The sequence below is a fragment of the Mirounga leonina genome, unplaced genomic scaffold, assembly GCF_011800145.1.
Source record: "Mirounga leonina isolate KUSES-001 unplaced genomic scaffold, KU_Mleo_1.0 Mir_53, whole genome shotgun sequence".
NCBI lineage: Eukaryota > Metazoa > Chordata > Mammalia > Carnivora > Phocidae > Mirounga > Mirounga leonina.
Window position 1 is genome coordinate 98,871,344 of NW_023270807.1, and position 27,320 is coordinate 98,898,663.

The 27,320-nt window shown below is 45.2% G+C and overlaps 1 protein-coding gene across 7 annotated transcripts in view; it reads left to right on the plus strand.

The window, feature by feature from the left end:
* The window catches only part of SASH1 (SAM and SH3 domain containing 1), a 245,573-nt gene extending 219,641 nt beyond the window's left edge, over positions 1-25,932 (plus strand). For 6 of the 7 annotated variants that reach the window (XM_034990970.1, XM_034990972.1, XM_034990968.1 and 3 more), the window contains 8 exons: positions 1,069-1,204; positions 1,983-2,152; positions 2,840-3,049; positions 3,818-3,968; positions 8,107-8,220; positions 18,859-19,967; positions 21,238-21,369; positions 22,527-25,932. In XM_034990970.1, the coding sequence (XP_034846861.1) occupies positions 1,069-1,204; positions 1,983-2,152; positions 2,840-3,049; positions 3,818-3,968; positions 8,107-8,220; positions 18,859-19,967; positions 21,238-21,369; positions 22,527-22,790 (2,286 nt within the window). In that variant the 3' untranslated portion in view covers positions 22,791-25,932. The remainder of the gene's footprint in view (positions 1-1,068; positions 1,205-1,982; positions 2,153-2,839; positions 3,050-3,817; positions 3,969-8,106; positions 8,221-18,858; positions 19,968-21,237; positions 21,370-22,526) is intronic. The other variant, XM_034990969.1, reaches the window with a different exon arrangement.
* Positions 25,933-27,320: the final 1,388 nt, after the last annotated feature.

Below are 27,320 nucleotides of genomic sequence, written 5' to 3' on the forward strand. Positions count from 1 at the left end.
ACGTGTTCCGGGGGTGCCTGGCTGGCTCAGTCCGTAGAGCATGTGATTCCTGATCTCAGGGTCGTGAATTCAAGCCCCCTGTTGGGCGTGGAGCTTACTAAAAAAAAAAAGAAAAAAAAAGTGTTTTGGATCAGAAGCTGTCATTACTGTTGTCCTTAAATGTTTGCAGGACCCGCAGAATCATGTTAAAGCCCTTCTGATGATTCGGCACTACGTAAATAACAGGTTTCATTTAGATGGTTTTGTGCTCACGTGGCCAAGTAATATGCCAGAAAGTGGTCTGTTTTGGCAAATAAACCATTCTGACTGCAAACGTTTTGAAGCATGATATTGTCTATCCCTATAGCACCATCAGTCACGTGAGCGTGCTGTGCTTGTGTGTGTAAATCAGCAGCTGCCAAGCTAATGCTACCTAGCCACCCCAAAAGTGAAAAGTACTGCTGACTCCTGTCAGCATTCTGACCCGAAAGGGACCTCAAAGCTTTGTACTAACAACACGCAAAAGAAGTAAAAGAAGCAAAAACCAAATGGTGACACAGAGAAATTTTATTGCAGACCAAAAAAAAACAAAAAAAAAGTATTTTGGCTATATATGTGTATTCTAAATTGGTATTTCATTAGCTAATTTCAAGAATTTTTGTAAACAGAAAAAGAATCTGGCCTTTTTTAGGTGTAAATGTTTCTGATAGATTAAATATTTTCTGATAGTACTTCCAGATCTTTACTGGTAAACTGTACTTGATCTGCATTCGAACTTGTTTTATCACTGGCCTAGAGATGATGCTAGAAGTCTCTAAGCCTTTAATGAAATGTTCTCAGAGCTAGATAGATTTTTCTTGAAGATTTCAAGAGTATCTATTTGAGTATGAAAAGTGATTGAGTTATGGGAGCAACAACTCTAAACTGAAGCAAGGGTATAGATTAAAAAGGAGGAGAATATTGGGTACGGAATCCAATATGGCTATCAAAATGGATGCGACTGATTTAGTGGAGGGCTCAAGTGCCTTAAATTATGAAACAACATCCATCCACTCTGATGCAACTTAATTTTGTTGAAACCCATTCCAGGACTCGGGCCTTGATGGCATGCCTGGCTCCCCTCCATCTTCACAGCCAGATGGCGAACACATGGACAAGCCCAAGCTCAAAGCCGGAGGTTCTGTGGAGAGTCTGCGCAGTTCTCTGAGTGGGCAGAGCTCGATGAGTACGTCTGATTTGTCATTATACGTGCTTGCAGCTGGAGGAGTCAAAATCAGCCTTTTACTGAGTGTCAGAGTCAGGCACTTTAAAGAGGAGTTAGACCAAGTTCTGGCCCTTAGGGTGCTGTTAGAGATATGTGGGCCGAGAGTCATATTTGGTCAGGAGTAGATGTATATAGCAGGGGCACAAAAGAGGGGGTGATGAATTTTAGAGAAAATAGAGAAGGCACCTCAGAGGAAAGATCTGGAGAACGGAGAGGAACAAGTCAAGGGGAAAGGCTCATGAAATGACCAACAAAAGAGGTGGGGGAAGAGAGAATTATAAATGTCACACGTAACAAGTGCTGTTCGACCACTCCAGGACTCACTGGGGTGTCGGCTGAGGGTACTGGGGAGAAGAGGGCAATTTAAAGCACCATTTTCAAAGCAACTGGTCTGGGGCAAGTTGCTTGACTTCTCTGAGTTTCCTCATTGGTAAAATGGGGTAAAAACAGTAAGCTGGAGAGGCTCTGACTATGGGAGGCTTGTGGCGTCCTGCATTAGGGAGTCTGTGTACCACCTGGATTCCCGGTCTACTTAGATGGTTGCTTAGGGATAACAATCCAAAAACTCCGATCCCCTGGCCTCCTAACCTGGCCCCGCTGTGGTTCTGATGTGAGCTGTGCCTTGTGACCTCCCTGCACTGTCCCTGAGTTTCCTGATCTGTGATGGCTTTCATGCCTTTAAGCTTTGCTGTGCAGGAAGTCTGCATTGACCCTTGTCCTTCCTGTTTTTCCCGTGCAGGTGGTCAGACAGTAAGTACCACTGATTCCTCAACCAGCAACAGGGAGAGTGTCAAGTCGGAAGACGGTGATGATGAGGAGCCCCCCTATCGGGGCCCCTTTTGTGGGCGCGCCAGGGTGCACACCGACTTCACGCCTAGTCCCTACGACACAGACTCGCTCAAGCTCAAGGTGGGTCTCTGCCTGGCCTCAGCCCGGCTCTCCATGCCTTTAAGAGGCGGTCTGTTTGCCTTGCTGTTGAATGCTGGACTCCTGTGGTGCACGCTGGCCAGTATCTCGGCTTCGCTGATAAACCGGTCCCCTCTGTACAGAGACCCTAGCATGTCGGACAGAGGTGGGTCTTGTGTTAATCCTCTGTCATCCCCACTTCATCCCCAGCCCTTCCCTGCGACCGGAGCTTCCTTTTAGAATTCCCGTTGCCCTCCACCCTCCAGTGTCTGTCTTTGTCCAGTTGAAGAAACCTTAACTGTCTTCTCTGTGTGACTGGCGAGTGATGTTTACTGGGACAGATGGAGCTGCTCACAGTTTCTGAAGCGTTTCCAGACCAGGGACTGTGCTGGCATTTGCTTGGTGGGAAGTGTTTCTCTAGGAAGTAGGAGTTCTGGATGATGGCCAGGTGCCCAGCTAGCCATAAGCACCAGGAAAGACTTGGGCCACACTTCATCTCATGGTTCAGGGGGTGGAGGGTAGGAGGCCTCGGGACCTCGGGCCTGCATGGAATCTGGCTCTCTGCCAAGCTCCCAGTTATGTATAGTGATTTCAGTAGCTTCCCGTCTGCGTGATGAACACATCTAATTGATGCATGGTTCATGCCTAGAGACGGATCTAATGGAAAGATCTTTGTTCCCTGGGCCACAGAAAGGAGACATCATCGATATCATCAGCAAGCCACCCATGGGCACCTGGATGGGTCTGTTGAACAACAAGGTCGGCACATTCAAGTTCATCTATGTAGATGTGCTAAATGAGGAAGAAGAGAAGCCCAAGCGCCCCACCAGAAGGAGGAGAAAAGGAAGACCACCCCAGCCCAAATCTGTGGAAGATCTCCTTGATCGGATCAACCTGAAAGTCAGTTTTGTCCCATTCCAGTCACACGTGGCGCCCTGTTGCCTTCTCCTTTTCCTAAATTAAGCAAGGGCACTTTTAGGGAAGGGGGGGCGATCTGTGTCGTCCAGCAAGGCAGCCCGTTACTAGGATGAGTATCCGTTACTCTTCAGAAATAGGTACCAGTATGCTAATGCTGCTCTTGGCCTCTGCTGAGGTTGACGCACAAGTCCCAGGTCAAAATTTGCTGCTGGCCCCAAGAATAGCTCTCAAAGAGCTGTGAGCACAAAGCTCTGGCGCCCTGCTCACTGGGTTCCCCAGGCTGTGAGGAGTCGCCCACAGGCCCCTGCCCCACAGGTATTCCTAGGATCTAGTACACTGGGGCCACAGAGTAGACTCTGGGTCGTCCTTGCAAATTCTCTGGCTCCTGAGGAAGGCACAGGGCTTTGAGTTGGATTTCAGTAGCTCTGTAAATAAAAGTATCCTCCACGGTGCGCTGTATGGCAAAAGGCCTCAGTCAGGGCAAAGGCACAGTTAAAATGCAAGCCAGCGGGGTCCATCTCAGCCTGCAAGGTCCACCTTTGTGGCCCAAGGTTAATGCAATGCCTTGCTCGCCTGCTAACCTGGGGTGGCTGGGAGGTACAGAACACATTATAAATGAGAGTTACCAACCTTCCAGTTAGCACGAAAGTGACCGTGGAAAGGGGTCAGGGGTTTGAGGCCAGGTGTTGGTCAAGCATCACGTAGCAGCGCTTGCTGACTCACCCCTGGCTTCCTTCCCTTCCCTCCCAGGAGCACATGCCCACTTTCCTGTTCAATGGGTACGAAGACCTGGACACCTTTAAGCTCCTGGAGGAGGAAGACTTGGATGAGTTAAATATCAGGGACCCGGAACACAGGGCTGTTCTCCTGACAGCAGTGGAACTGTTACAGGAATATGACAGTAAGTTCTTCCCCGCACCCAAGGGTCCCTCGTTAGCTCAGCCACACACTCGCGTCCCTACAGTCCCTCCTTCGGTCCTATTCCATCCAGAGCCGGGGTCCGTCTTGTATTATGTCAAATGGCACAAAGGCGTGAAATCCCCCACGTAGCCCTTTCGGTTGATGGGAGAGCAAAAGAAAACCTTACTGCTGGTGCCTTTCCTGGCATGTTTCTAGGTAACATTTGAGGAAAATGATGCTCCCAGTGACTGAGAAACAAGTTACGTTTCCTTCACATGGTAGAGGCCCCCTTGGGCACTGTCCTCAGGACGCCTGGGGTCAGAGGAAGCTGACGCACTGGAGCGTCCTGCCCAGCCCAGGGCCAGTCCCTTCTCACAGCACTCCAGAGCGGTTTCCTGATCGACTGGGAGGGTCAATGAATAAATGACCTTCATCAGCTTCCCCTGAAGCAGGGACTACTGAGGTGACTGTGGAGAGCAGAGACGGCCGGGGCGAGAGCTCACTTTTACAGTCCCTGGGCAGAGTTCAGTAGGCTCCCAGCTTTTATGGAGTCTATTTGAATATACTGTATCCTCTGCTCCATTAACCTAGTCTGATCTTGCTCTTTATTCTTCAGTCTGACATCAAAAATACCCCTGAAATTATTCATCACGAGGGGAGTATCCTTTCTAGTTACCGAATTCAAATGCATTTTCTTTCAAGTGCTCTGCTTCGCCAGCTAATAGCATTTCTATTGCTAAAAGACAAACCAAAACCAGGGTTAATGGTGGGGAAAAAAAAAATCCATATTACTGAATGTATCAGGCCCAAGACACATGGAAGCGAGTGAGTCAGTACAGTGAAATTCACTTCTCCTTAATTGGTCCTCCCTCTAAGTTAACTAGTAAACATAGAGGACCACACACCATCCAATAGATGTCTGAACCCTAGATAAACATACTGCCTTCAGGGATAGATTTGAAGAGAATTGTGCTTCATATCGGGTCTCTTTGGTAGGGGAGCTGTCTCTTGGGGAGGGGGCGTGTGGCCAGGTTGTGGACAGAGAGCCTCCTGGCCCAGTGCCGGGTGTGGCCAGCCAGCTCTATTAATATCAATGAACGTTAAATCATCTACTCTCCTGGACCACATCTGCTCTTCCTCAGCCACTGAGAACAGGTGGTTTATAAACCCTGTCCGTTATGTTTCCTGTAGCTTTCAGAGCATAGGAGCGAAGCTACACCCTGAGGATAAGACAGGGTGGATCTGTGCTTAGTCTTTTTCCTGCCACATTGGCTCAGATCCATTGCCCCTCGGGGGAGCAGGTCCTGAGGTCTGCACCAAGGGATATTTTATAGGAGGGAATCTGCCTATCATGATGCATACTCAGAAGTCTAAGGAGGGCTCTTTGCTTCTTTATAAATACCATTTCACATCTGTGCTGTGCCGTTGCTCAGACTATCCCTAATGCACAAAGCAGCCCTTCCTTTTTCTGGTTCTCAAAGGCTTCGGGGGCTCCGGGGTGCTGATCAGTGCCAATGGTCTGGGTCCAGACATATCCCAGGATTGTAAGACTTTACATTCAGTGCAGTTAAATTGTATTTAAGTAACTGATAACCTAAAGGAACACCATAGATTTCTGTCAAGCTAAATTTCTATGCACTAGATCGATCCAGAGATCTACTGAGATCTTGTGGATTTTCTCGCTCAGCTACCCACAAGAGCAAGAAGCACATCTCCAGCGTGAGCTGGCAGTCAGACCCACCAGTCTCTCTCATTGCACATCTGTGCAGGGGGAATGCAGGCCTTCGTACAGGGTGCCATTTAATTGTCTGATAGCATTTCCTTGCACTGACACCAAAACCACTGTCTTAGGCCTGCCAAAAAAAAGCTCTTTTTAAAGAATTGTAATAAGAATTTTAATCAGCAATTATTTCTAATATACAGAAAAGTACAGAGAAAGGAACAAATCCACATATCTACTTCTTAAATCTAACTAAAGCTAACATTTTGGCATATTTGCTTCAATTCTGTTTTAAAGAACTACAAAGAACCGTTGGAAGCTCATTGAAAGGCCGGCTATCCAAGAATCCCATTCCCTTTCCTCTTCCTTCCCGAGGTTATTCTTCCTCCCTGTGTGTATGTGTGATGGGGGAGGGCTTCAGGTCCAAGTTCAGGTCATGCCCACACAGGGTTTCAGCCCCCAAACCCAGTCCTCTGAGCTTATTTGACTGTGAGAATTTTCATGGTCCCAGCTCACCTTCTTTCTTCTCCTTTGTACCTTGGCATTCATGCTAGTTAGTGGGGGAGAGGATGTGGCCTTGAATCTGCCATTCCATCTAAGAGCGCTCCCTAATCAAAGAGGGCAAGTTACTTGGTAAATACTGGCTTTTAGTGTGAGGGACTTTTCCTAAACGTGATAGTTGGGGTCCTGCTAAGTAGCTGCTGAGTGGATCTTTCAGGAAGTGACCATAGCCCCTCGGTGTAGGCCTCAGGACCACATCCTCTGAACTGGCTTTCAGGCACCCCGGCCGTGTCGGATGAGGCTGGCAGCCCCAAAGATGCAGACACAGTCTGCATCTTCATACAGTGACGGGACAAGCGTTCTCTTTTATTCCCATCGGTCAGCACTTTGGAGTGTGTTTTGGCTGAGGCGGTACACTGAACTGTCTCGCTAAGGACAAGCTACATTGATTCCTCTTCCTGGGTTGTAACTGATAGCTCAAAGCCCTCATTTTACACGTATCATTTTCCTAAATAACATACTAGACGAGGACAAAGGCCACTTCAAATCCACAGGCTCTTCCACATAATGAGGATAACACTCTAGAATGTTCTACTTTGTGTGTGGGGGTGGGCGAAGGTTTTGCTGTTGTGCTTCCAATTAATTTTTCATTAGTCATTTAAAAAATAGCACTTCTTAATTTGGGATTCTACTATAAGGGCTTCCTCTGCCAGGATTCTTGTGAGAAATGCCAACAGGAAGTGGAGAGTGGGCAGGAGGGACAGTTGGTGCGTGGCGGAATGGCGGTCATCTGCCTTCCTACCGTACATTTTTTAATGACCTGAGAAACGGCATCAGATTTCTGGTTTTTTTTATTTTTCCCTTATGTATGTGATCGGGGGAGGGGCAGTGAAGAGAAAGGAAAATAAATTAAAGCCATTTATGCAGAAACTGTTTTCTTGGTTTCTGTTTTATGTGACCAAGTACTTTCTCTGCATAATACAAAGATGTCCTTCCTAACCTCGCTCCCATGAAGGCCTTATGTGCCCTCTTTATAGAATGTGCAGGTGATGTGACTGAGTGATGAAGGGCGCCACCCCACCCCCCAACCTTATTTCCCAGGGGATTGACTTGAGGCACTTTCCCTGGACAGAAACACCAGGTACTTCTCTCTAAGGGTTCTTTCAGTCACCCAGTCACCCACCTGAAGAGTGTTCATGACTCAGTGTCCAAGTGAGGGGGCTTCCTGAACTTGCCCTGTCTGAACCTTTGTGTACAGGGAATAGAAATGCTGACCCCAAACAAAGGGAGAGGGCAAAAAGGAAAGAAAAGCTCCTAACACACAACAAAAACAAGGATTTAACCTGTGCCCCCCCATTCGCAAGCCTTACTCCTGTTGAGAGACTACAAGAACCAGCGCTTGTCACCAAGACCTAAGAATGCTCCCAGATTGTAATGAAATTCAGTGTTTCATTTACCACTTACTTACACATTGGCTTCCAAATTGGGAAAGCTGGTGACAAATAACTTGGAAGACAAATATTAAGGTAACCTGCCTGTGAAAGGGGCATAGTCACTCCTGCCTTCCAGTCCGTGGTACCACCTCTCAGAAAGCTGCCCTGACTGCTCACACAGTGCTCTGAATTCTCCCGCTTCCTGACTGGCCTGAACCCGGAGTCATCCTCTGGGTAACTTAAAAGACACTGACGACCTGCGACTCCATACTCTCCCTCTGAATTTATCATCATGGTATACTTTATAGAAAATATGTTCTGATCTCATCCGTTCATTTTTATTTCATTCACTTTAAAAGAGCTCTCTTCCAGAAGTTCAAGGCTTAAAAATGTGGATAGCAGGATAAAATCAGGATTTGGTTGACTTTGAAACCTCTGCTTTTACTTCCCCTTATGATTCCATGCTGTGTGTTTACCTTCTTTAGGTAACAGCGACCAGTCAGGATCCCAGGAGAAGCTGCTGGTGGACAGCCAGGGCCTGAGTGGATGCTCTCCGCGAGACTCAGGATGCTATGAAAGCAGTGAGAACCTGGAACACGGTAATGTCCACACAGATAATTATGAGTGCGCCTTAATATGCAAGCCACTTGGGTCATTTATGACTCCTTTTCTTCCTAAGCCTGAGCCATGCTCTTGGGGATACTGGCAATAGGGAGAAGAATTTTTCCAGGATTACTGGTGCTTAATTAAGATTCTTAAAAGGACTGAACAGCTCTCGAGAAACTAGGCAACGGACATTTTTGAGAAACGAGTCTTCCATCCCAGTTTGCACATAAATGAGAGTTTAAGACACTTGTGTGTCAAAGATAGGACCCTCAACTTCCCGTTGCCCTGAAGCTCTCAGCGCCTTAGCCCCAGGGTACATCATGGAAAGGGCCGTGGGGTCTAGAACCAGAAGTCCTGGTCCTGGAGGCTTTGAAACTTGAATAGAGCATTTACAAGCCCAAGACTTTGGTCAAATGACTTCATAGCCTCTGAGCCCCCTCACCACTGAAATAGTAAATGAGTTCCTTTCTTACAGATAGTTCTAAGAGCTAAACAAAGTAATGACATATTAATACCTAGCATTTGTAAAACATGGACTGCAAACTGGGCAGTCAGCCCAAGCGCGGCGGCCCTCGGTGTTGGGACACTGCCCAGGGAAGCAGGCTTATTGTTGTCTTGTGGATCACGGCTGCAGGCGCCCCTTTGGTGTACCCCTGCCAGAATCCAGCTGTTCATCAAAGATGACAGTGCAAAAGCATCTAAATTCATTCCGAAATAAAGTAAAAAGACTGACTTTACCCTAACGGTCTTTGCTTCCTTTCTGTGGAAGCTACATCTCTGAATAAGTACAGGCTATATGATTAAATCTTAAAATACTACATTTTTGTTTTTTAAAAAAATCTCAAAACTTCAGGCCAGCTAGACATCACCCAACTACACACATCTAATACGGTACTTCCTTGTCCCTCAGAGAGCATGACTGGGGCTCAGGGACAGTCCCCAGACTTCACATCAGTAGGCCAGGCCCACCCATGGTCTCCTCACTGGAAGGAGAATGTTTTTGCCCGTAGCTGGAGTATGGAGTGCCGGACTCACGGCAGATGACAAACGCAGTCCAATCGGTGGTTCATAATTATCCGCACGTAGCAGATGTTCAGCAGAGAGGTTTCGGCACCACACGATCAGCCATAAATTTCGCTTTGAAAAGCAGCACGACAGGATGCGAGCAAGGTACAAAACTGCCAGGTCCACAACAACTCATGCCACAAAGCACTGCAAAAGCAAGGTGTTTTCAAAATAGATGTGACTTTTTTTTTTTTTTTTTCCCATCTTTTCTGTCTGGTCCACTTGACAGTTAAGAACATGGTATCTCCGCGCCCCCCGCCCCCCCGCACCTTGCTTATTCAAATCTTAAACCAAGCTGTTCTGGTTCCCACTAGGGAAGTATTTCCGCTGATTGCAGAGATGAATGTGAGGTGTGTTTAAAGGAGCCCGTGTTTGTCAGGCAGCCTGTAAGCCCTGCTGGTCTGTGGCGTCTTTGCCCTGAGCCACCCCTACATTTCAGCTTTGATCTTTTTATAAATGAGGCGTCATTAAAAAGGATGCTCTCGCTTTGAAAATACCTGATTTGAAAGTACGATTTTCTGAAAAAGGAGGATTCTGTTACCATGATGGCCTCGGCAATGATCGCTTCCTGTCTGACTTTCCTACCTCCTAGTCATTAGTCTCTGCTCCTCCCGACTGCTGTGAGGCCAATAAACTGCATCCAAAATACCTGCAGCTGTAAAACCTAAATTGTGTGTCTCCTATGTCCTTGTCTCTTCACAGTAAAAACCAGCATTTGAGTGTTGGGAGCTATTAGGTCCTTAAGGAAAACAGTTTACCAGGTAGGCCAGCCATCAGGGTCACAAAAGCAGCAATATTGTAAACGCCCCTGCGGCATGGCCTGAGTGCGGAGCAGTTACTGAGACAGAGGGTGAGCTGAAGGCTACGTGTCTTGTTTCCTCCCTGTCCTAACGGGGAGGCAGTCAGTAGGGAATTTCAGGAAGCGTCCGGGTCTCAGACAGGCGGCTTACGTGGAGTGGGGTCCGGTGCATCCCCTTTTTACCACGGGTGGCTTGGGCTTCCTGTTGTGGCCCCCAGACTCCTCCTATTAAGCAAGATGAGAGACAGCAGTAAAGGGTCCCCCGAAGTTCTGTCGAACACATGAAGACCATCGTGAAAAATGCCCAGGGTTGATAGTTTTTAGCTGTCGTTGGAATCCTATCAAGTAGCCCATGCGTTAAAATGTTGAGCACCCCCTGAAGCAAGGCTTTTTAAACTGCAGGTTGCAGTTTCATTAGTGGATTGTAAAATCAGTTTAGAGGGCCATGAACAGCAGTTTTGAAAACAGAATAGAAAATACCAGGGTGTGTTCCAAAGGTAAGACTGAAAGTGTTACTTTGTAATCTTTGTTTCGGTGTAAATGTCTCTCTGTGCACGTGTGTGTACTGACCGAATGTAAAATGTGTCTCTTCCTGTAGGTCAGAATTTCAACAAATAGTTTGCGAGCCATTATGGGCTCTCAAACCAGGGCGGGGGGGCAGACTTTAAGGAGGTACTCACTCTCAGGTACTCACCTGTACCTGCCTGACCCTGACAGCAGTCACCTCCACCAGTGCCCCTAGGCGCTTTGCTCACCTCACCCTAATCCCAATCTGATGAGCATTTTGGGGACCTCAAAATTTGATCCATGAACTCTGCCGAAGTGTTTTATCAATTTGGGAAGATAGTAGTTCTCCCAAAACCCTAGTGTTACAGCAGCCTCAGTTAAGATGGGACTGAAAACCCACCTAGAGGACTTCTGGGAAGATGGCAGAGTAGGAGGATCCTGAGCTCCCCTTGTCCCATGGACACAACTTAGGTAACAGCCACATCAGTGCATCCAACCCAGAAAATAATCCAAATATGGGCAAAACAGACTTTCCAGTTAACTGTCGAGAGAAGGACATATTAAAAAGGTAGGAGGGGTGGAGACATGGTCAGGAACCAAACTCCTGGTGAGACTAACCACAAACAAGAGGGACACCAAATGTACCAGAGAACAGACCCCACACCAGGCACCCCTAGGCACGGGGGATCAGCAATGAAAGATGGCTTTGAAAACCAGTGGGTCTCGAGTTTGTGGGTTTTTCATAACCAGCTGGGCTTAACTCCAGGTACTTCGAAAATCAGTGGCTCAGCTCCAGGAGGGCCGAGGGGGATAGGAAATAGTCCTCACTCTTTCTTAAAGAGCTAGCATAACAAGCCTGCTGAGATATGGCATAGAAGCAGCAGTCTGAAAAGCACCTGGGGTAATCTCAGAATGGGTGCTGGAGGGACAGGGATCTTTAGGAGACTTCTCTAAGAACAAAGAGCCAGCTGGTGCCATCGCCTCCACCCTCACCTGGACCACCTGCAGGAAACAGGGTGAACACTCTCCACCTACCTTGCTAACACCACATACCCTGCCCCCGTGTTCTCCTGTGGACTTGCCCCATCCAGACCACCTCAGTTGGCAGGACTCCCTCCAAAGCGGATCTTGCCAGGTCTCATCCTAGAAGCAGCCCTGGCAGGGACTGCTGTCTCTCCCAAGTGACTCCTGCCTCGTAGAGAGAGAAGATAACCACACACCCCAATATACTCAGTCCCAGCAGCCAAACCTTATAACCAGCAGTGCGGGGTGAGCGCCCTGTGGGTCAGTGGATCAATGCATCTGCAGTGCTGGCAAGCATCTGGCCTGAATGCCAGCCCTGCCCACCAACAGAAGCTTCTCAGGACAACACAGGGAGAACCCCCCTGCAGCTGAGCATGACAGCAGCCCTTGCAAGTGGGCTGAGGACAGGCATCTGGTCTGACTGCAGACACCACCCAACTGCAAGCCCACAACCACCCCAGACTGACTCTTAGCATAGGGATCAAACCCAGCCCACAACAGCCGACTGGACTGAAGGCAAATGAGGCTCAGCACAACAGTAGGGTAGGGTACATGCAGTCCACACAGAAGACTGTCAAATAAGACACCCCTGAGGCTCCTGGTTGAGGTGAACAGGGGACCACAGGCCTCTTCTTCATAAGGCTACATCAGGAGACATAACTGACTTTCCTAATAAGAAACGAATGCAGAGTTAGACAAAATAAGGAGACAGAAGAATATGTCCCAAATGAAAGAACAGAACAAAACCACAGCCAAAGAGCTAAATGAAACAGATAAGCAATATACCTGATGAAGAATTCAAAATAATGATCATAAAGATACTTACTGGATTTGAGAAGAGTGGAGGATCTCAGACCTTCAACAAAGATAAAAATATGAAAAAGAACCAATCAGGGATGAACTCAGTAACTGAAATTAAAAACACACTAGAAGCAATCAGTAGTAGATTAGAGGAGACAAAGAATGGATCAGCAAGCTGGAAGACAGTACTGGAAAGCAACCAGGCTGAACATCAAAAAGACAAAGGAAAAAGGAGAATAGGTTAATGGAACTCAGGGACATAATCAAGCGTAATAACTTTGCACTAGAGGGATCCCAGAAGGAGAGAGAAGAGGGGGGCAGAAAGTTGATTTTAAGAAATAATAGCTGTGGGGCGCCTGGGTGGCTCAGTCGGTTAAGCATCTGCCTTCGGCTGAGGTCATGCTCTCCAGGTCCTGGGATCGAGCCCCACATTGGGCTCCCTGGAGCTCAATGGTGAGTTTGCTTCTCCCTCTACCTCTGTGATCTCTCTTGCTCTCACTCTCTCTCTAGTAATAAATTAAAAACAAAACAAAAAAAAAGAAGAAAGAAATAATAGCTGAAAACTTCCCTAAAGTGGGGAAGGAAACAGACCTCCAGATCCAGGAGGCAGAGACAGCCCCCAACAAAATCAGTCCAAGGAGGTCCACACCAAGACACATAATAATTGGCAAAAAATTAGTGACAACGAGAATTTTTAAAGCAGCACGAGAGAACAGTTAACATATAAGGAAAACCCTGTAAGGCTGTATCAGCTGATTTTGCAGCAGAAATATTGCAGGGGCCAGAAGGGAGTGGCAGGATATATTCAAAATGCTGAAAGGGAAAAAACAAAAACTTGCAACCAAGAATACCCTACCCAGCAAGGCTATTATTCAGAACAGAAGGAGAGAGAAAGCATTTCCCAAACAGAAATTAAAGGAGTTCATCACCACTAAAACCAGCCTTACAAGAAACACTAAAGGGAATTCTTTTAGTGGAAAGGAAACACCCTAATCAGGAGTAAGAAAATTATGAAAGGAAAAAATTTCACAGGAAAATACAAACATAAAAGTAGATCAATCACAAAACCAGTATGGAGGTTAAAGCACAAAAGCAGTAAAATCAATTGTATCTATAAAAATCAGTCAAGTGATTCACAAAATAAGATGTAAAGTATGACATCATACACATAAAACATGGGGGTGGGGGGAAAACATGGGGTTGGGGGGGCAAGTAAAAATTTAGTACTTTTAGAATGATTTCAAACTTAAGTGACCATCAACTTAATATAGACTGTTATGTGCACAGAAAGTTATATATCAAACTAATGGTAACCACAAATCAAAAACCTGTAATAGATATGTAAAAATAAGGGAAAGGAATCCAGGCATATCACTAGAGAAGGCTATCAAACCACAAGGGAAGAGATTAAGAGAAGGAAGAAACAGAACTAAAACAACTGTAAAACAAGTAACAAAATGGCAATAAGTACATACTTAATAATTACTTTGGGGTGTTTTGTTTTTTAAAGATTTTACTTAGAGCACGCAAGAGCAAGCACAAGTGGGTGAGGAGCAGAGGGAGAAGCAGACTCTCCCCTGAGTAGGGAGCCCAACATGGGGCTCGATCCTGGGACTCTGGGATCATGACCTTAGCCGAAGGCACACACACTTAACCAACTGAGCTACCCAGGCCACCCCAGTAATTACTTTGAACGTAAACAGACTAAATTCTCCAATGAAAGACATGGGGTGATGGAAAAAAGCAAGACCCATCTATATGCTACCTACAAGAGATTTATTTCAGACCTAGACACATACAGAGTGAAAGCGAAAGGATAGAAAAACATTTACCATGCAAATGGAAGTGAAAAGAAAGCTGGTGTAGCAATATTTATATTGGAACAAATAGACTTTAAAATGAACGGTGTAACAAGAGACAAAGAAGAACACTACATAATGATAAAGGGAACAGTCCAGTAAGAGGATATAACAATTGTAGAAATATATCCACCCAAAGTGGAAGCACCGAAATATATAAAGCAATATTAACAGACATAAAGGAAGAAATGGGCAGTAATACAATAATAGTAGGGGACTTGAACAACCTACTTACATCGATGCATAGATCATTTAGACAGAAAATCAACAAGGAAACAGTGGCTTTGAATGACACATTGGATCAGATGGACCTAAAAGATATATTCAAAACATTCCACCCAAAAACAGAATACACATTCAAGTGCACATGGAACATTTTCCAGAAGAGATCACATGTTAGGCCACAAAACAAGTCTCAACAAATTCAAAAAGGTTGAAATGATTTCAGGCATTTTTTCCAACCACAAAAAATCTGGAAAGAGCACAAATACATGAAAACTAAATAACATGCTATTAAACAAAGAATGGGTCAACCAAGAAATCAAAGAGGAAATCAACAAATACATAGAGACAAATGAAGATGAAAACACAGTGGTCCAAAATCTTTGGGATGCAGCAAAAGCTGTTCTAAGAGGGGAGTTTATAGCAACACAGCCCTACCTCAAGAAGCAGGAAAAATCTCCCATATCCTAACCTTATTATCTAAAGGAGCTAGACAAAGAGGAAGAAAGCCCAAAGCCAGTATAGAAAGCAAAGGTTAGAGCAGAAATAAATGAAATAGAGACTAAAAAAGTGGAACAGATGAATCAGGAGCTGGTTCTTTGAAAAGATCAGGAAAATTGATAAATCTTTAGCCAGACTCAACAAAAAGGACTCAAATCAGAAATGAAGGAGAAAGAACTGACACCACAGAAATACAATAGATGAGAGAATATTATGAAAAATTATATGCCAACAAATTGGACAACCTAGAAGAAATGGATAAGTTCCTAGAAACCTAACCTTCCAAGACTGAATCAGGAAGAAATAGAAAATCTGAACAGACCACTTACTAGCAATGGAACTGGAAGGCAGTTTTGCTCACCACTACACCATCAACAATGCCACTAGCAATGACATTGAATCAGTAATTAAAAAAAACTTAAAACAAGGGGCGCTTGGGTGGCTCAGTCTGTTAAGCATCTGACTTTCGATTTCGGCGCAGGTCATGATCTCAGGGTTGTGAGATTGAGTCCCGTATGGGGCTCCGTGCTGAGCGTGGAGCCTGCTTAAGATTCTCTCTTTCCCTCCCTCCCTCCCTGACTTGCACATGTCCAGGTGCTCTATCTCTAAAAAAATAATAATAATAATTAAAAAAAAAAACCAAACTCTCAACCAAAAAATGTCCAGGACCAGATGGCTTCACAGGTGAATTCTACCAAACATTTAAAGAAAAGTAGGGGTACCTGGGTGGCTCAGTTGGTTAAGCATCCAGCTCTTGATTTCAGCTCAGGTCCTGATCCTCGGGGTGGTGGGACTGATCCCTGAGTCAGGTTCCATGCTCAGAGGGGAGTCGGCTTCTCTCCATCCGCCCCTCCCTCCACTCACACTCTCTTTCTCTCTAAAATAAATAAATCTTTAAAAAATATTAAAAACATAATTACCATATGATCCAGTAATTTCACCACTGGGTATTTACCCAAAGAAAAGAAAACACTAATTTGAAAATATATATGTACTCCTATGTTTATTGCAGGATTATTTATAATAGCCAAGATATCGAAGCAGCCCACGTCCACTGATGGATAAAGAAGATGTGCTATGTATGCACAATGCAATCTTACTCCGCCATAAAAAAAGAATAAAATCTTGCCATTTGCAGCAACATGAATGGACCTGAAGGGTATAATGCCAAGTGAGATAAATCAGAGAAAGACAAATACCATATGATTTCACTCACATGTGGAATTTAAGAAACAAAATGAACAAGAGAGAGACTGTTAAGTACGGAGAACAAAGGGGAGGTGGGTGGGGGGATGGGTGGAAGAGCTAAAGGGGATAAAGAGTACACTTGAGCACTGAGAAATGCACGGAATCGTTGAATCATTGTACTGTGCACCTGAAACTAACAGAATACTGTGTGGGAACTATGCGGGAACACTAGAAAACCCGCCACTGGAGCACGGGGGCACAGCGACCCCCGAGTTCCAGTACACGTCTAAGTCCTCCTGTAAGTCCTGAAGGTTATTTTCTTTCCTGTTAATAACCTTTCCACATCCAAACATTTTCAGGAATTTCATTCTCCAAACTGTTTTTGGATTGGTAAGGATTTCACAGATAACATTGGCCAACTTAATGCTCAAAAGAATCCAGGTGCACCTGCTGAGGAACGATAGAAGCTGGCAAACCATACTTCACCTGCAAGGTGAACTAAGGGATCTTTCCAGTATAAGTAAAATGTGGTAATGTAATCTATACACACAGCTTCTGTTAACAGTTAAAGGGAAGCAAAGCCATATATCTAAAATTTACACTAAAACGGTTTTAAGAATTCTCTATTTTAACCAATTTTTACACTGTATGTTTAGCAGGATATGCTTTATGAAGAACTATTCCCCCTTTCCATTTTATCTGTGATGACTAATAAAATGGGACCATGGTCAGTATACTTAGGAGTAACAATGGGCTAACATTCTCCATGTAACAATGAAATAATAACCTATAATGCTTAGCATGTTGCTAACGCACGGGCGGATGGGATCTGAGGCCTCACGTGATCATACATAAGGGAGGACCGAGGCCATTTGACTATGCCTCTGCTTTGCCAAGTGCAAAATACTTAACATGTTGAATTGTGTCTGATTTAAAAGGATGGGGCCGGGGCACCTGGGTGGCTCAGTCGTTAAGCGTCTGCCTTCGGCTCAGGTCATGATCCCAGGGTCCTGGGATCGAGCCCCGCATCGGGCTCCCTGCGCGGCAGGAAGCCTGCTTCGCTTCTCACGCTCCCCCTGCTTGTGTTCCCTCTCTTGCTCTGTCAAATAAATAAATAAAATCTTAAAAAAATAAAAAAAGATGGGGCCGTTAATAAGTCTGGTTGAGGTGGCTCCCATTCTTATCCATCCATCTTAGTGTCTGGATTTAGGCCTGACATCATACATTTAGTGTTATCAGTTTGGAATCAGGGTGAGTTTGGTAGAAAACTGGAGTCCTGGAAGGAACCTCATTTTCTCTGCTGATAATGGCTAACCCAGTAGTAACGTCATGGTGCCCTGGCCTTTTCTCCTTGTTCCTTTTCCCTTGGCTGTACAGCACGCACACAGAGGTTTTATGAAAGAATGTCTTTCATTTACCCAACAGTATCCATATCCAGGTTCTTAGAGTAGGCACCATCCCTACTCCTTCCTAATCAAATCCATCCACCACCTGATGTCTCCTTATTGCTTTTTTATTGAAAGGCTGAGATTGCTTAATGGGGAGATGTCAAAATTCTAAATTAAAATATTTCATTAGAAATGTTTACTGAAATAATAGGCCAGGAAGAAAGCCTTTAGTTACAAGATAGTGGTCTTTTGGAGATTACAGCCTGCCATTGCTTTGTACTTTCCAAACCTGACGTGGGTTTAAAATTTTTATCTTTTTCTGCCGGCCTGGAATAGTAGGATCATCTGGGGTGTTCTCAGGCATTTCAACCCATCGTCAAAACACACATCAAACATGGGATTAACCAAAATATAGCAAAGGAGTTAATTATGGGGTGTATGCGTGTGTGTTAAAAGTACTGATGAAAACTAAGCATTTAGTACAGGGCCTGACCACACAAAGTAAATTCTCGGTAAAGCTTATCAAGCAATACTAGCAGGTGACCTCCACTAACAACCATCAAATTAGTAGATGATGTCTGGTTAGTAAGTTCAGTTATCAGCCTGACAACTGATTTTAATCAGGGTTGTTGCTCCCCTGGAAATTAGAACCGTATCAGTATTTTATAGATTGTTTCAGGCAAAATACTCAGAGAAGCTTGTTTACTTACTTGGACCAAGGTTGGTTGACTTGTTTCAAGGATGCATTTACTTCACAGACACCAACAAACCAGCAAGAGGGGAGAGCTTAGCGGGAGGTGTACTTTGAGAGTTCCGCGGTCACCAGTGAACGTTAGCGGGGCACTGATAGAACTCAGTCCACCGGCCCTTCGCAGCCCCGGTCTCAGGAAATTGTCCTCCCTAAACAGAAATCCCGTCGTGGTTTCTAAACGGGGTACTACGGATGATCACACTCTTCTACACAGACTGCAGCTGGGAGCAGACATTAGGCCTAGATTTATTTTACTGCCTGACACAGCCTTTTTCTTTTCCTCATGACAATTTCAGTCTCTACGAGTCCATTAATAAATCTGAGAACTCTTTCTAAAAATAAAAATGGGGCCATAATAACCCTATCGCACCCAGTGTCATAAATAGTGATTTTCCTGTCCTTAGTGTAATTCAACAGTGGGACACAGAAGTTGGGAGATTTCAGTTACGTCAGCACGTCTTTACACATTGGTTTGGTTGATTTGTTGTTTTTTTTTAAACGACTGTAAAATATTTCCTGTCTCACAGGCAAGAGTCGGAAGCCTGGCCTTCTCTCTGTCAAGTCGTCGGCGGAGTCCAGCTTAAAGTCTTTCAACAGGAACGAGCTGGGCAACTACCCAACCCTGCCTTTAACGAAGTCCGCCGACGCACTGAAGCAGGGGGAGGCGGCCAGGCTGGGCAGTGGTCTTACCCCGCACGCTTCCAAGTGCTGTGAGCAGCCGTGGGGCACTGGTTTGAACCAAAACCGAAGAAGCCTCCCTGTTGCCATCTGTCGGAGCTGTGAGACCCTGGAGGGCCCCCCGACTGTGGAAACTTGGCCCCGATCCCACTCCCTGGATGACCTTCAAGGAGAGCCTGCTGCTGAGAAGGATGTGCCTGGCGAGGTGACGGACCCCTGCCCTCAGACTGTACCACAAGTGCCACAGAAGACAACCCCCTCCGTCGCAAAGGTTCAAAGCCCCAAACGAGGTCCTGCTGTTGACCATGCACTGCTACTGACCCAAAGCAAGAGAGGTTCTGAGCCTCCGAAGACAGCTACTAAGAAACCGGATGGCTCCATAGCCTCTTCGCGTGGCGCATCACCTCCTCCGTGTTTGCCCAAAAACTACGATGCTCAGCCTCCTGGAGTTAAACACACTTTAACAAGGACGCCTCTGGAGGGTCACAGGAAAGGACTCGATTTTGAAGGCACATGTTCCCCCCCGGGCACCAAAGAAGGCCTAGAGGCCGAGCCGAGGGGCCCCGAGGCAAGAACACAGGCAAAGCATCCTGCCCAGCCTCCGCCCGTTCCTGCCAAGAAGAGCCGAGAGCGCCTGGCCAACGGACTCCACCCTAGCCCTCCTGGCCCCGACGCGCCAAGCCTGCCCGCGAAGAGGGGCAGCCCCGGTGACTGTCACTCGCCTCCGGCTTCCAGGCCTCCCTCGGGACAGGAGCCTGGCAGCCCCCCGAGCACAAGACCACCACCCTGGCTCTCCGAGCTCCCGGGGAGCACAAGCCTCCAGGAGCACGGCGTGAAGCTGGGCCCGGCTCTGACCAGGAAGATCTCCTGCGCTCGGGGAGTGGATCTGGAGATGCTCACGGAAAACAAGTTACGAGCTGAAGGCATCGATCTCACCGAGGAGCCATATTCGGATAAGGTACCAAAGGCCTTACGGGCCTCTGCTTCTTTAAGTCAGGCAGCCAGGTGAGAAGAGCCGCCCAGGGACCCCACGGAGCCCGCCTGGCTGCAGGGGCCCTGCTGACGGTGGGGTGGGGGTGGGGGGGCGCCAAGCCGGGCCCTCTGCTGCCGGGTGCCAGGTGCTGGGATGAATGGGAGCCATGTCCAGATGAAACACAGATACAGCCTTGGACTTCTCCTTTCTCTTTTTTTCCCCTCTTCTTTTGCTTATTTTTAATTTCTGGCGGCCGTACTTTGCAGGGAGGGCTATCAAGCAGGACTACAACTGGTTCCAGAAAGGGCTGGCTTAGTGGACAGTCCTAAATTGCAGTTTCCATGTTCTGTTGAACCTGTATGTTTGTAGATGTTAACAAATCCCCATTTCATTTCCTGTTTGTAAAATGGGATTCATAATCTGCATAACTACCTTCTGCAGGTATAATTGGGAGCAAATAAATGTGAACACACTTTGAAAATTACAGAACCCCTTTCAGATGTAATTATATCGTATAGTTATCTGTATGAGTAACGGGGAATGATTATGAGATCTCCCACTGTACCAAAAACACTGCGAAAACTCATTTAAACTCATATAATGAAAACTCATTGCTTATTTGGAAAAAAAAAAAAGAGTAGATCTACCAATACCAAAATGATTTTGAAGACAAATGATAATAGATGTAGCTGTACATTATTCCTAGAAATGCGTACTCTGTGATAATGCATTCCTGGGAGTCTCGGTTATAAAATTCTTTGGACCACAAATGCCTTACAGTACGATCCTCCACCCCTTGCTCCTCCTCCGTGATACTCAGTGAGCAAACCCCTCAGAATGGAAAGTGGTGAGAACTGTTCTGTACCTAAGTGCCGGCCTCGGGCCTGGTGGTGTAAAAGAGATGCGACGCAACAGTGGGCTCCCCGTAGGGCGCACGTGTGCCCTGCTCCCCTGCAGCTTAGGAGACCGCAAGATGATCCGCTGGAGTGAGGTGAGGTCCTTGGCTCAGATAATACAAGACGATTCTGTTCCGCTTTACTTAACGTTTCAAAACATTTTCCTAGAGCTCATCAGTACCAGAAGGATCCAAGTGTAAACACATTCTCTCTAAAACATCCATCCTGACTACAGGTATATTCACTTCAAATGAAAACTTGGTGATGCTTTCCAGTAGCTGCCGGTGCCTTGTGTTTGCTGCTGTTGAAGAAACAATTCCCTGCATTCCCTGATGCCACGTTTTTGTTCTCCCCTGCAGCACGGCCGCTGTGGGATCCCTGAAGCCCTGGTGCAGAGATACGCCGAGGACTTAGATCAGCCCGAGAGGGACGTCGCCACCAACATGGACCAGATCCGCGTGAAGCTGCTGCGGAAGCAGCACCGCATGGCGGTGAGCGGCGGGCGCTTGGGGTCCCCTCTCCCCCCCCCCAGCTCGGCGTTTGAGTCCATTTAGTTAGAGCACTGAACGATGAGCACGCTGGCAACCACTAAGTAGGCCTGGGCTCACGGCTGCTATCGAAAGGAGACACCTGGAGGGAAAGGAATACATAGCCTACAGTTTGAAAAATACAGTTTTGGAAAGAAGGAAAAATGAAAATGATCCATAATCCTAGCACTATGAAAAAAAAGTTTTTAAAAATCTTGTCTAGTCAGTTCTCTGCACATAACAATAAGTGTAGTTTTGAAACCCGTTTTCAGTGATCAGATCGTGAATCTGTTACCGAACATTCATTTGTCTTATCAATATGTCAAAATGCTCTAGTAAATGTACCCTCATTTAGCCAATCCTCTATTGTTGAAACATTTAAATTTTTCCCCAACTTACTATTTCAAAAAATGTAGTAAAGAACTCCCTTGTTAATATATAATAAATCTTTGTATAGACTCCCAAGGTTAATTTCTGAGTGTATATATTGCTTTAAGGGGGTTGGCTTACACAAGCCTGCACAAGATCTCAAGGGATTTGCACACTTGTTAGTAGACTGCCTTCCTGAGAGAGAAGTACTTGGTCTTTTCACAAGTTGAGTGTAAATGTCCACTTCCCTGCCCTAGCCAACACTTGGTATTATTGTAATTTCCTTATAACTACATTGATGAAATAGTTAATTTTCTGGTTAATGTAGATTCAAAGTACAGTGGAAAATCTGTTTTATAAAAACTCTGCCCACGGAGTGTCTTGCCTGCCACACTACCACACGGGCCTGCCTCCTGAAGCACCCAGGGATTTCCTTGACGAGCAGGTCACCAGGAGACAAAATAGCAGGGTCTAGAAATGCTTACAGTTTGGAGACTTGGGGACAGTCTTAGGGTTAGATCTAATTCCAAGTACTTTCTAGAACCTGAAAAACTTCCTTGAAGATATGTCTCACCTTTGAGAAGCTGAGAAAGAATTCTTGAGGCTCCTCTTGGTCTTTGACATCTCATGGCCCGAGTACTTTCTAATAGTCTGGCAGGGTAGGATTGGAGTCGTGTTCCTTTTGGGTATAGAAGGAGCCCTCCGGCACCCTATGTCAGGTCTTTATAAAATTGCTTTCTTTATTTGTCCAGATCCCAAGTGGTGGGCTCACAGAAATCTGTAGAAAGCCCCTCTCTCCCGGATGCGTTTCGTCTGTGTCCGACTGGCTGGTCTCCATCGGTCTGCCCATGTACACCAGTGCTCTCACCGAAGCCGGGTTCAGCACACTGGGCCAAGTGCCTTCTCTGTCCCACACTTGCCTTCAGGAGGCCGGCATCACGGAGGAGAGACACATAAGCAAGCTCGTGTCTGCAGCCAGACTCTTCAAACTGCCACCAGGCCCCGAGGCCATGTAGCCAGGCCCGTAACAGAGCTCCCTGGACCAGAGCCACCCTTTCACTGTGCTTACGCTAATGCAATTCCTCCTCCTCGGGACATGCAGACCAGATCCAGAAGAAAGGCCCAGTGTATGGCCACACAGAGCACGAAACCTTGGCACGGGACTGATGACCCTCTCTTCTCCAGAAAAGCCCCCTTGAGGACATTGGTGTGGTTCTCTTTGACCCCCAAAGAAAAGACAAGCACTTAGTTTTATTTTCAGAACACAGAAGAACCAGGATGCCAACTTGCCACACATGCTGTGCCTCCAGTCTGTCTTGGTGCGCTGGGAGAGGGCTGGGAGCAGAGGGAGGGGCAGCCGGTTTCGCTTCTGAGAACGCCCTTGCCCTTCCGTCTGTCACCCTGCAGGAAACCTGAGGGCCAGACGGGCTTCAGCTAGGCCAAAGTGACAGACTCGGGAGTTCATTGGACACTATTGACCATGCCTGTTTGTTCAAAAGTAAGAAAATCTGGCTGCACTAGGGAAAAAAAGAAAAAGTCCTGTTCTCCTTCAAGTAAACAAGAGACATTTTAATAATTGCTTTCTAGCAATCAGCTTTTATTTGCCTTAATGTAAGCTTTGAAGCAGTTATCCTAGTGTTCACTACCCTGTAACCATAGTTTCCAGTCTTCAGCTTAGACTGCCATCTAACATGTGAGATGTTTTCAACAAAACAAAACAAAACAAAAATGGGCTTTTCTAATTGCCTCACTCTAACATGGCTCATTTTGTAGGGGTTTATCAGGCACAAAGTTCATGTTGGCTTTCAGTTCTTACACTAACCACAAATCCAGTAAGAAGCTATCTGAAATTCCGAGATCAGGTGTGTATGTGAGTGTGCATGCATGTGCGTGCGTGTGTGTATGTGTGTGTGTATAGTAACTACCTTCGCTCTAATCAGTTTAGTTTTGTTTACCACGTTGGTCATTGAGCTGCAGGATTGACTTGGACTCCTGACCACGTCCATCCCAAAATTCAGTTGTCAGCTAACAGATTAGCTTTGCAAAGTCATTGTAAGGTTGAATATTTCAGAGAGATGTTTTTAAAAGGGAAGCAGTTTATAAGATATTTTAAAAGGTTTTTTTTTTTCCACTTTTATAATTCAGGTATCGTTCTCCTTCCTTATTGAGATAATTCTTTTAATTTGGATGAAAGTTCACTTTGGAGCCAAACCACGTTAGCCATGTATTAAGTTAACATTTGTCTATTTTCAATTGTTTTCCAACTGATTGTAGTGTTTTCCATCCTCTTTTAGTCTGGTGTCTGATTTTTCTAGCACATAAGAAATTTAGGCCACTAAATTAAGGTTTCTGTTGCTTACTAAATGAGTTTCCTTTACATTCTTAATCATGAGAACTATTTTAAGCACTGAATGTGATCATTTGCAATAGAAACACTCTGAACACAAAGCCTTGATCAAAAGCTCTTAAACATTTCATCTACTCATTAAAACGATTTCCCTCGGGGGGTGGGGGGGAGTGATTTCATTTATAAAGCCATCTTCAGCATTTGCTCTCTGTACTTGGATCCAAGTTTCTGAGGAAAGGAATGTTCTCAGGTGATATATTTTTTCATGCTTTGGTACACATTTAAAAAATAAATGTCTCTTCAACAATAATAGTCACCTTCTATAAGATGCCATGTGAAGAAGTTGTGGAAATGCAGAAAAAGCTCAAGCTGCCAATTTTCTACTGAAATCTTAAGAACGGCCCATCTTTGCCACGTCGGGTTGTGCGCACAGCCCCCGCGGAGTGTAACTCGGCCGCAGGGCTACCTGTGACCACGCGCGGAGGCGTCTCACGCTGTGGTGGCCGTGGGTGCGAGGACACGCTCCGCATCCTGCTGCCCAGTGCCTTGGCCTGACCTGCGATCCTGCTCATCGTTTAAGCTGACCACACCCAAGTCACGAAATCTCGGTAATAGAGGAAGAAGAGAAATCTTGTGTGAAATTTCCCAGTGTTAGTTCATTTTCAGCGTAAGATTTCCATTTCAGTAAAAGTGGCACCAGAAAAGGGAACGTTCTGGAGTTGAGTTTTTTGAGAATGCCAAACCATATTTTTGTCACTCTTCTTTGGAAGTCATCACCTTTGCATAGAAAAATCAAATTCAGGGACCATGAATGATTTTCAGCGGGAAGATCTTCCTGATAGGGGGTCTGATGAGGTTTTTACTTCATTGTGCTTTAAAAACAAAAAACAAGAAAAGAACAAAAAAAACTTTTTTAAATTGTTAGTATTTGTTTGGTCTTCTTTTGCTTTAAACTTTTAATTTGATCCTAGAAAAGTCTAATGTGTGTGAGTGACATTTGACTACGGTGGTTTCGGGGCTGCCTGTCAGAAGACAGGTGTTAGGCTTCAGCAATATCCGGTTTTAATCAGTTGCACTTGGTACCGAATGTTGAGGAAGGGTGAAAAGTGTAGTCTTTGGAAAGCACAAAAGAAACCTAGAAAGGCAGTTTGGCTCAGGTAGCTACACATCCGTTGTGTGTAATTTTTACTTTAAAGCTGTCTAGAGGAAATGCAGCCAGCCCCAACTACTATTTACATTCCCAGATAACCAAGAAGCAGGTGGATTTTCATGGCCTTCCCTTAGCAGCCCTTTTTCTCTGTCCTGATCCCTGGTGTGGGTGAAATTGGAAATTACTAGTCTATTGCAAACCAGTTCCTGACATAGCAAAATTTGCTTTCATGACTGCAGCAAAAGAAATCCGTTCACCAAGTCAGTGCTGCATGCATGTACTGTATTACTTTGAGAAAATATAGTAGTCTGAGTCCGAGTTATCTTGATTTTAAATTGAGAAAATAAACTGTCAAGCAAGTTATATAACAACTAACAACATTGCACTTTCTGTATATGAAATCAATATTTAAATAACTTATTTTTCTCCATTGCTGTTCTTAAACATTGTAAGTAGCTGTAATATACCAGTCCCAATATGTCCTTGCGATTGCTTCAGCCCAGGAAAGCTGTGTATTGTTTTAAAAATTGTAAAAATTATTGTGATGATTCACTTAGCAGAGAGAAAGGTGGACAGAAAGGTTTTCCTATGTATCAAGACTTGTCTATAATTATGTCATCTATGTACCTAGAAAAAAAATAAATTTCTTCAGTTGATGATGCCTCTTTTGTTCCTTGGTATTTCAAAGATGAACGGAGTAGAAATGAAAGATAATTTACAAAGTTTATACAAGCATTTGAAGACAGTTACTTCTGCCGCATCACCATTTAAAACTCGTTAACACACATTCTCTTTGCCAATTTATTGTTTTTTCCCCAAATACCGCATAATCAAATCCTATAACCACAGCATCTTAGACCAGAAGGAATTTTGGAAGTCATCTGTAGTCTAAGGCCATCACTTTTCAAATGAAGAGCCTGAGTCCATGTAGGTGGTCGACTCGCCCAGTATCATACAGTTACATGGTAACAAAACCCCAAATTTTAATTGCGAGAAAAAAAATCTAGGTTGAGATATTACAGAAATTGACTGACTTGGCAAAAATGATTTTTCAATATTGGTGTATCACAATTGATACAAAAGCATTTTTAATTAGGAGGGGCTGTGTAATAAGAAAATGAGTGGGTAATACCCACACTTGAGATAAAAAAAAAAAAAAATTACCCTCTTCCTTCCTCCCAGCCACCTATTTCTGCCACTGCAGGTGAACAGAACCTGTTTGCATATCTTTTCAGAACTGCTCCATTTATAATTATAACTGCTTATGTAGTTTTCCAAACAGGAATGGTGGCATATTCTTCACACTTCTTCACCTTGATTTTACATTCACTGCATCTTGGAGATCTTTTCATGTCACAACTCCTCCATTCTCTTAAAGGCTACATAACATTGTTATGCCAATAATTTAATCACTACTCAGTGGAAGGACTGTATCTCGCAGTTACAAAAAAGCCGTTAGGAATACCCTTGTACCTACGTCACCTAGCACGTGGAACTGTGTTAAAATTACGTGTATTTTAGATTTTGATAGAATATTTTAAATCCACTGGTGGATTTCATTAAAGGAAGTTTTACCATGATAGGTTTTATTTCTTACTCTCTATCCCCTAGTCCATTTTGTAAGTGGGGATATTTCACATATTGTCAGTGTGGGGGTTCATCTGAAGCGCACCGTTTTAAAGAACCGTGAGTCTCCAAGGTTACTTATCTCACACCGACTCCTAAAATTCAGTTCAATTCAAAGAAGATACTTTTTTCTTGTGATCCCTAAGAAACCTTGACCCAACCTTGGTGGTAGGTGTTTGTTCTAGGGGCAATGCATATATGGATACTTATGTTACATTCACTTAGAAGTTACAAAGCACATACATTTGATTAGGGCCTGGAGAAAACGGAAGGGTGGCTGTCGTTCTCCAGCCACGGGAACCATTCTGGAGACCTCAGAACGAAGGCTCTCTTATTCTGAGCTAGGAGGACCCACTCAGAGCACACTACGCAGTCCTTCCTTGGAGGATGTGTGAGCCTGAGAGGCACGATGCACACCCGCTC